At 40.5% G+C, this 10,242-nt stretch overlaps 1 protein-coding gene across 1 annotated transcript in view; it reads right to left on the bottom strand.

Annotated features, from left to right (window-relative positions):
* afg2a (AFG2 AAA ATPase homolog A) overlaps window positions 1-10,242 on the bottom strand; it is a gene marked incomplete at its 5' end in the record, with an annotated part of 141,065 nt that overhangs the window by 24,150 nt on the left and 106,673 nt on the right. Inside the window, one exon of the mRNA XM_079250007.1 lies at window positions 4,058-4,222. Within this exon, the coding sequence (XP_079106133.1) occupies window positions 4,058-4,222 (165 nt within the window). The remainder of the gene's footprint in view (window positions 1-4,057; window positions 4,223-10,242) is intronic.

A 10,242-nucleotide genomic window follows, 5' to 3' on the forward strand; every position in this document is an offset into this window, starting at 1 on the left:
TTAAGTCTCTTTAAAAGAGCACAAGCAGAGCAGGTGCATCAATATGGACAAGTGAAATGAAGTAAAATCTATTGGATCAAGTTGCATCCTGTTTTACTGCCTATGTTTTGGGAGTGTTATGTGGAATTAGGTCTTATACATGAACAGGTCTGAACAGAATCAGCTCAGATTAAAAGAAATAAGTTCAAGTTTTTTTCTTTTATTTAAACCAAACTATTTCATTTGCTGACCATGCTTTAATTTTCCAGTCCTTATTCTAAACCCAAGATTGATAATCTGAATAATGATGCTTGAACAGGAAGAAAACACACATTTTAAGAAAGATACACTGTGTTTTCACATATGTTGGCCTACTGATAGTGTGAAGTGGTATATGTGTGAAAAAAAGACATCAAATGACTACTTTTAAAATCTACTTAAAGTGAGAAAAACTCAGCTCCTGCAGTAGTTAGTCGAAGTAAAGATGCAGGACATACGTTTTTTCTGTGCCAAGCAGTACTCACAAACATGTCAGACAGAAAGAATGACTATGACAACAAGAAAATCTGTGTTTTCACAGCAATGGCTATGTCCCCTGTGTTTAAAAACTGTTGTTTTGTGTGCTTGTCAAAAGACCAGCATGACGTTTTTGTCAAGTCCATAACCCTCAGAGTCTACCCATCCAGCAGGGATTATTTTTCACAGGCAAAAATGTACTGTGCATCTCAGAAGAATGTTTTTTTTTCCCGTCACATAGCGTATGAACTATGGGTCGGTTTAAAGCTAAAGGACAAACAGAATTTCTCTGAAAGAAACAAGACAGAAATGGGGAAAATAGATCACAAAACCACAACAGTCGACATCACATCAGTGGGAAGAAACAGAAATCTTCTATTAGAATACTTGTTTCTTCGTCCCAGTTACGATGCGTTCTTCATAGAACTGTGCACGACAATGCAAATCATGTGGCAGACAAATGTCACACAAAGGAGTGTTTGTATAACTACTCGCAGTCCAGAGTGAGATCACGAGGGAACTCAGTGACACAGCACAGACACGAGTGAAGACATCATGGAAAACTGAAACCATCTCTGCAGTGCAGACAGTTTCTTAAACAGCAAAGGAAGTGAAAAAGGGAAGACGCAGGCTTGTGACAGCAAGGTTTTTCTTGGAAATTGGCTAATCCCCCATCTCTATGTCAGAAATAAAAACTAATATAAATGTTTGACTGTTTTGATGATTAATGACGTAAAAATAAATTACTCTTTAAGTGTCCAGGCAGTCTGTCAGTGTGATCCATCTGTTTTTTTTTGTTTTTATTTTGATCACATTTGACTTGACAAAACAACCTGCAAATATCAAAAATGTCTTTTGACACTGACAGTTGATTGGTTTTTAGAAGAGTGTGAAAAACATATCTTCTCTGTATCTTGTTGATTTCTGTGTGTGTGATTCCTGCAACATTTCTCTACGCTAGTTTGGATGCAGTGATGCAGGAATGATTCATGTTGGTAGTCCTGGCACCTTCTTTGTTTTTAACATTGTTATGATAAACCATTCCAAGGGGAAAGTTTGTTTACATGTGTGAGCAGCTGACTAAACTTTCCAAAGCTCAAACTGCGCCTCCATTAGAAACCCAACTGGGACAACTTTATTAGCAAATGTCCAGGATGTAGAGCAGAAATGAAACACTTTATGGTCATTTCTTATTTATTACTTAATTTTTCACCAATGATTTAATCAACATAACATAGTAAATGGGCTGCATGGTGTATGGTAGATAGCACCGCAGCCCGACAGAAAGAAGGTCACATGTTCAAACTTGGGGTGGGGGTTGGGGGGTAGGTTGAAACAGTGGCCTTTCTGTGTGAAGTTCTTCCTGTGTATGCGTGGGTCTCTTTTGGTACTCCAGCTTCCTCCCACCATCCAAAGACATTCATGTTAGGTTCATTGGTCACTCTAATTTCTCCTCAGAAGTGAGTGTGAGCATGAATGGCTGTTTGTGTCTCTGTGTTGGCCCTGCAGTGGACTAGTGACCTGTCCAGAGTGTTACCCTGCCCCTCTGCTGCTGAATGCCGAAGATGGCTACCCTGAATTAAACTAGGAGGTATAGAAAATGAGTGAATAATATATAATTGTTCTTTGGGGATTAATATAATGTTATTCACTTTAATTAAAAAGTTTGTTATTGGAATAAACCTCACATGTATCAGCATGAATGTACAAAATATCCTAAAAGTCACAGTCGTCTATATTGTCTCAGTAAAGTCTCAAATCATAAGATTTGAAAACTGAAATGTTAAATAACTATCCCATGGTATAAACAGACCAACCATGCCACATTAGTCTTTGACTAGCAATAGCTAGCTTCATTTGGGAGCACCCCCGAACAGTTCAATCATTCACAACTAAGGATGGGATGAGGTTTACCAGTTTGTGAACAACTGCATGAACAAATAGTCAATCGTTTAAGAACAATGCACAGTCGCAAGGAATTCTGGGCTTTTATTATACACAGCCCATATTACTGTATCAAAATACTTAGAGAATCTGAGGTAATTTCTGCAAGTAAAAATAAATAAATAAATGAATATAACATTGCTGGCTTCTCTGGACCCAAGCTAATCTGAGATGGATTGACACAGTGTGCTGTGGTCTGACAAGTATTTACAAATGGTTTTTGGAACTCATAGGCATGGTGTCCTCAAAAAAAGAGAAAAAGGACTATCTGGGTTGTTAGCGCAAAGCTCAAAAGCCAGCATCTGTGATGGTATGGGGCTGTTAGTGCCCATGACAGGTGACAAAATAAATTAACTAATAAAATAACTACAATCATAATTAGATAGTTTTTTGAACATGTAGGTTCCAGTCTGTTCATATTTGATGCGTTATTAAATTACAAGTTCAATTAATGACAAATGACAAAAAAGCACTTTTTTTTTTTTACTGGTAGGCAAACATTTAAGAAGGGTCTGTGTGATTAATTAAACTTGTAATTTAATAACGCATCAAATATGGACAGACTGGAACCTACATGTTTAAAAAAAAAACTATCTAATTATGATTGTAGTTATTTTTAGTTAATTTGTTTTTTAAATATTGAAAATCTTACATACTCCACCTTTAAAGCCATTAGTTCAGTTCCTTTAGATGTTCTCCTTCTGGGCATCAAGTCAACATAACTCACACACACATGGCATTCTATACATGTTACAAGGGCATGCAAAAGTATTGCATGATAACCCAAAAAGAAAAAATTCCCCTTGTCCCCTAGTACAAATACGAGAATAAAACACACGGACCCAAATGTAAAAACAAACTCAGCCTGGCTTAAAAGCCATGGCATGCAAATTAGTTTTTAAATCAGTTTTAAAAATATCCGCTGTTGCTGAGGTTTTGATGTGGAGGGGACGGCAGCGCCACAGTTTGGGGCCAACAACAGAAAAGGCTCTGTCACCCCCTTTGTGTTAACATTAAGTAAAGAATGGGAAAGAATTCCACCAACAAAGCTTCAGCATTTAGGGCACATCCACATCAGCCTTTTTGATTTGAATCCAAGTCTGTTTGCTCAGAGAGTCTGCTTTGTTTGGGGGAATGTGAATGCACCAAATGAATTCTGGTTCGGACCGAGAAGCCAACTCGGTCAACCTACAAACGCAGGTCACAACCTGTTTCAAGCAGACCAAATACAGAAAGCAGACTAAGACAAAAAAAAGTCACTTCCTGCAATTTGCATTGCATTGTGGGTAAATACACAATGATCCCGTTAAGGGTCCTCTGCTGCGGTCATTGTTGCAGTATTTCTGCAGTATACTTGCACAAGACAAAATAAAAACCCAACACAGTGATAAACAACCTCCCAACTTCATTGAAATTGGGGTTGTATCATCGATTACGGCTGAATGGTTACCAACAATTTTATCTGTGATGTGACAAACACGGAGCATAGACTTGTTTATGTACTACTTAAACTCTAAATACAACTTTTACAAAGTAAAAAAATCCTTTTTAATGCTAAAATGATTTAAAATCAGTAACAGAACATTTTAAGTGCCAGTCGCTTTTCATGTTAACTCACCTCTGCTCCAGAATACTTGTTGGTCCGATTTACCAGATCATCAAGGGACACATTTTCTGCCACTGGCATGTTACGGAACTGGAGAGAAAATATCTCCAGCCGAGTTGGAGCATCTGGGAGAGGCACGTAGATGATTCGGTCGAGGCGACCTGGACGCATTAGAGCCTGTGGGACGCAGAGAAAACAGACAGCATCTGTTTTACCGTCATATTTCACAAACCCTTACACACCATTTTCCATGCAACTCTTATTTTCCAACTCCTTGTTTGTACATAATCACTGTGGTGCCACAAAAATAGTCTCAGCACGCCATAGTCCTGACCTCTAACCTCTTAAGAGTGTGCTCACGTATTCTAGTGGAGATGAAGAAGCTTTCACCACTCCTGCAATGATTGCTCGGCTCCTTAGAGAGGGCCATGAAGCAAATGCCTGAGATTTAAACTGTGAAATTTAAGTTTTCCGCTTCTGGCAGTCAGCAAGGAGACAATGTTGACGTTATCTGATAAACCCTTCACTTCCTACAGATCACATCTCTGTGACCCCAAAACAGTCCTTGAGTACCCAAAGCCGCCACCGTCTTGCTTGTCAGATGTCATTAGGTGGCAGGCGCCTTTCAAACACAGACAGACAAATATGCCCTGTCTCCATTTGCTGTCCTCAACCAGGCCATGACAAACAGTGGTAAAGAATACCGCTTGACAAGTCGACAAGGTGCAGGACAGTTGGGATTTGGAAAACTGTATTTATTTTACTCATTAAAAATTAGCTTGTGATATGAGCAATGACACAAAGGATGGCTACAAAAACTATTGATTTGAACTCACACTTTCATTGCTGCTTTTCTCCAAAGACTTGGTGAGTGAGTAGTTGGCTTTTAAGAGCTCTGAGCTGCTGGATTTGGGCCAGACAGGCCACAGCGGGGCCAAACTCTGGTCAGCAGAGACGAAGCAGGAGATACATGCAGACGCAAGCCATGCAGGAGGTCACGTCAGGAGTAATCAGTGTAGGTTGGAGGGATCAGAACAGCAGTCTTTGAGCTCTTGTCTGCATATCACGCTGTTATTGTTGCTACTCTACATGCACCATGTCTGGTATGAGCCTGACAGCCCCCTTTTGTCTTCTTCAAACTGAACACAGACCATGAACATCTATGTCATGTTATGTTATGTTGTTTGTTTAATGTATGCTTCCCCGTATATGAAAAAGCGCAATGAAGATGTATTTTTTTGTTTGTTTTAAAAGCACGTTGGCAGATTTTTTTAATACCCTTTTTTTTTGTCCAGTCCCTGTACCTTAACATTTTTGGAAGTATATGTTTTTATGTTTATTTGACCTAAAAAATAATTAATGTTGGCACCTAACTCATGGGTTGAACAGGTGTTACAAAGACACAAGAATTGTTCCAATTTTCCTGTAGGTGCATCAAAAACAAAAGCCAAAGATAAATCAGTTTGAAGATGGATTTGCAACAACAAGGTGCTTTCCAAGTATACACAGCAGATGAATAGTATCTAAAAGTCCATTTAAAACAGGACCTTATCCATCAAAGTTCTGACACACAACTGGAGAGATGCTAGTTGTTGCCTGAACCTTAAACAGAAATGGTTTCCTTGCAAGGGTGGCTTGTTAAGAAGCCATTCTTCATGAAGGGAAACAAGGAGAAAAGGTTAGTTAAATGACAAATTAGCTGTAGCAATGAAATCAGTGCCAACAGGTCTTAGGGAGAGAAAAGTCCTTCCTAGAGCCCAGACCTCAACACTGTTACAGCAGTGGGGATCATCTTAACAGAAAACCAAACAAAAAGACAACCAGCCTCCAAAGAAGAGGCTCGGAAAGTTATTGATGATCTGTACAACTATTTTTCAAGTCTACTTAATGAAATTACAAGAAAGTTGAAGCAGCACAAATCCAAATTGCATCACTTTGGTAAATGCACCAAGAATTTTGTTTTTATGGTTTGCTATAGTTTCCTTCTGAACAACTAATTCAAGGTTACTGTGACAACGAATGGTTTCCCTGTTTTTTATCTTCTGCTTTTCCTGTTTATTTCTATGGAACATGAGAGGACGGAAACTAGAGGCAAACATTAGTAGCTACCCTGAGGTAACCACAACAGAGCCATGGCTGACAAAGGAGCAACTTGTCATTATAGGAAATGTTCTTGTTGTTGCAGGTCTTGTATTATTCCACAGCTTTAAAGGAGGGGTGGATATGTGAATGACATTCTACTGTCATTAAATAGACAGAGGAATAACGTCAAGGTTATTCAAAGCAGGATATGCCTGGAAGCTCAGGAGACCTGCTGGGAGATGGATGGAGGGAAAGCTGGATGTTGTTGTAATTTGTTGTAATGGATCCTCCTGCAGGTAACTGGAAATTTACCTACACAAAACCGTAGGCTAAAGGAAAAACGGATGCAGCGGGGGACTTTAGCCTGGGCTTGTTTGTCACAGCAGGTCGAGCCAGTAGCAGTGAAGCGTGTTGCATTATGCAGAGGACGTCCCAGGGACACTTCCTGAGTTGCTCTCCCTGGAAGTATCTCCTGACTGCGAGCCAACACAAACCTGCTGACCCCCAGCAAAACAACAGACCAACGTGTGCCCGCTAACTCTGTGTAAACTGATAGAACTTCCAGTAAACGCTCTGAAGATTGATACTTTTCATTTCAGTTCCATTTTTCTGATGTTAAAAAACAAACAAAAGAAAGCAACTTGCTATTTTATCATCCATTAATTCCCTCCACACACAAAGGAGAAGTGCCTGTGGCTTCCAGGCGCTCAGGCTCCAAGGGCTCCAAGGCGTTTATAGAAAGCAGTTCCGACCCTGAGCTTAGAGACTGCTAAACTCATCTGACTGCCCTGGAGGGAAAGAAAGCCCCCCCCCCCCCCCCCCCCCCCTTTTCCTTCAGTAAGAGCAGGGGGCCCATCCATCACTTAACAAGATACACTTCCTGCTCTCAAGGAGCCGGGGGTAGTGGTGGTGGTTGAGGGGTGGAGTAAGAGAAGGAGGAGGGAAAGAAGGGACTCCAAAAGACAAATACTTTGCTTGGCATGTCCGGCAAGCGTTGACGGACTCTTTTCGTAACGCCATCATTCCACCTGAAGTCTTGGCTCGACAGGCAGAAACCAAGAGATGGAAGGAAAATGGAGAGTTCAGGCCAAAAACCAGTTGGACTGCAGGACCAAGAGCCAGCAAAAAAAAACACAGATAAGTGTCCTGGGAGACAGCCAGTCACCGCAGATAACATGTATTTCAAGAAATTCTCTGTTGTGCTAACATGAGTCTCCACGACGGCTCTCATCTACCTCGTTGCACCACTGACATGATAAGCATCATTACACATGAGCCATTAGTAATTGGAAATGCCCCCAGGTAAGAAATACCAGCTAGCTTTGAGTCAACATTGACGCATTCATACACCATCGTGCACGACACTTATGAGCAAAAAGTAAAGCAAGATTCTGAGATTTTAAAGAAACAACAAAAAAAGAAATAAAAACGTGGCTTTTCCCGCAGTGGATTGGTCAAATTGATCCAAACAGAAAGAAACAAAACAGGAAAAACACAAGAGGGGGGGGGGGGGAAAAAAATCCCTCATCCGCTCTCTTTGTGCCAAGTTTCACTGCCGATAACAACAGTAATCATTCCAGGAATTGCAATCCTCCTCAAGAAGTGATTACCCCCTAATGACAGACGACTTCCTATCTGCGAAGGCCAGTACCTCTCCTTAACCACTGAGGAATGCTGGGAATCTTCTCCTTGGAGCGTTGTTTCAGAGCACATTCTTGGCCAGCTCCAAGCTGATCTGCACTGAAAAATGTCTACAAAAGCGTTTACAAATAAACGCCCCCGCAACTCAGGTGTCTTATTTTTAGCTTTAGATGGCTACAGCAGCACGGCATTAGCTGTGTTTGTTACTCACACGGCCCTCAGACTTGAGAGAAGATTTAAATGGAAAACTCAACACGATGACCAAATTCTCTTTTCTTAGAAAAACTTTTTGCCCCCCCCCCAACCCCGTTGTAAAACATGATAGCAGGCTGTCTGGCAGAATAAGTGGCTTGCCTGAGGAGACATGAGCTGACTGCGTTCCCTGCCTGTAGGCATTTGATGCATGTGGTTTCCTAACCTGTCAGTCCACAATCCTCAGAAGCCATGATGAGTCATATTGACATGGAGATGGGCCACACTGGGTTTATGCAGAGCACACAACATAGAAAAAATGCAGAGTATGATGGGAACCAAAAGGTCAGAGAGGTCAGTGACAGATCTGAACATCTTTCATTTCGCTACAAATCTAAGTGGTTGTCTTTGACGCATTCACACACCATTGTGCACGACACTTATGTCGGATGTCTTGCAGTCTTAAGTCCTGACAAATATCCCATTCTCTTATTAGGGTGCCAAATTTCCAAAGAAGTTTCATAAAATGAGATTTAAGTTTGTATTTAGGATGATTTGTTTTCAAAAGGTGGCCTGTACTTTAACGTAATTGAGCAACAAGAACATGTGACTTCTCTTTCATTCGCTACCTATAAAAAAAAAAAAAAAGCTAATTCTGCAATAGCTGGGTGTGTGGCATCTGCAGAACTTTAAACAAGGCATTGTCAACAGATGTTTCATCAACAGTTTGCAGGAAAAATGACTGCCACCCTGGATGTCACATCTTTGTTATGCTTTTTATACTTTACCAGTGTAATTTTACAGCAGATATGAAGTAACACATAATTTTACTGGCTATTGGTACAAAAAAGTTCAAGCTTTAGACTATATCCGTTTTACAAAACAAAAAAATCCCCCTTTACAGCAATATCATGGAGAGAAATGTTGGGAAACTTTATTAGTCTGTGACAGGAAGTGTTGGAAATATTACATACAAAAAGTATATGTTACAGATTACTAGTTATCCTACATAATACAGTTTGCTTACAGCTTATGATTTAAATGAACTCTTTGGCTGCCAAAGACGTCTTTTGTGTTTTTTGCGGTTTCAGTATATAGAAAGCAGATTTGGCAAGCTGCGTGTCAAAACGCCTCCAAAAAGTACTACCTGAGCGTGTACCCAGCACGCACCCAACAAGTTATGAATGTGCTCCAAAAACGCCCCAATACCCAATCAAATCGGCTCCTCACATTCTGCACTGATGACAGATGAGCCAAAATGCTCCAAAACGCGCCGGGATCTCTGCTACAACAATGCCTGGCAGTGAGTTTGGTAACAAAGCATAAAACGTCTTGAAATCATAAAAGCTAACTGGCAACTACCAGGCGATGTTATAAAACATTTTGCATCAAGATGCCTCAACATGGCCAGTTGGATGCAGAGATAGCAGACAGAGGAAATCTTTTTAAGTTTGGCAATAAGATTTTTAGATTTGAATTGGAAAAGCAAATCAAAAGTCATCTGACTGTTTGATTGAATGACTTATTACAAAAACACCTTATCATCAGCATGATGATGATTAAAGACTATAGTTTCATCACTTTTCCCCTTTTTAATAAATGCAACCAACCAGCTACACTAATTTTGTCATTTAATTTTGAAACACGTAAATTGCCACTCTCCAGCATCTTTTCTGCTTTTCAGTTCCTTTACATTCCACAAATGTAATTTATGATAGCAGTTGAAGATTTTTAATGCACACATCCCTCTGCAGAGATGACATAACTTTGGAACATAACTTTGGAGGAGGCCATGCTGTCTGCAGAGGAACATTGGACCTGCTTTATGTCAGTCTGATTTTGATGTGGGACAGGATCAGAGGAGAACCCGAGTGGAGGAAAAGAGAGAGTAAATCACAGGGAGCGGGGAGGGGGACTGAAGAGCTGAGTGGGCTAAGATTGACAGGGAGCAAGAGACGGTGAGCTACACAGAGAGCCGAGCTGGCAACCAGTCAAAAACATGAGAGGCTTTCACTCTGGATTTTGCCCTTGAGTCAAACTTGCATCCGGCAGCCGAGGCCACCGTGTCCAAGAACTAAATAACTCTGGTGCTGTTAAACCCCCCACTGTCCCACAAACCCTGCAGTCAGGAACAAGTCAAGATTTGGTATGTCTGAAAAGCAGCATAAAGCCTTTCAACAAGCCAAACACACACACAGCACACACACACACACACACACACACACACATATATATATATATATATATATTATATATATATATATATATATATATATATAATA

Source organism: Telmatherina bonti, assembly GCF_933228915.1.
Source record: "Telmatherina bonti genome assembly, chromosome: 12".
Classification (NCBI taxonomy): Eukaryota; Metazoa; Chordata; class Actinopteri; order Atheriniformes; family Telmatherinidae; genus Telmatherina; species Telmatherina bonti.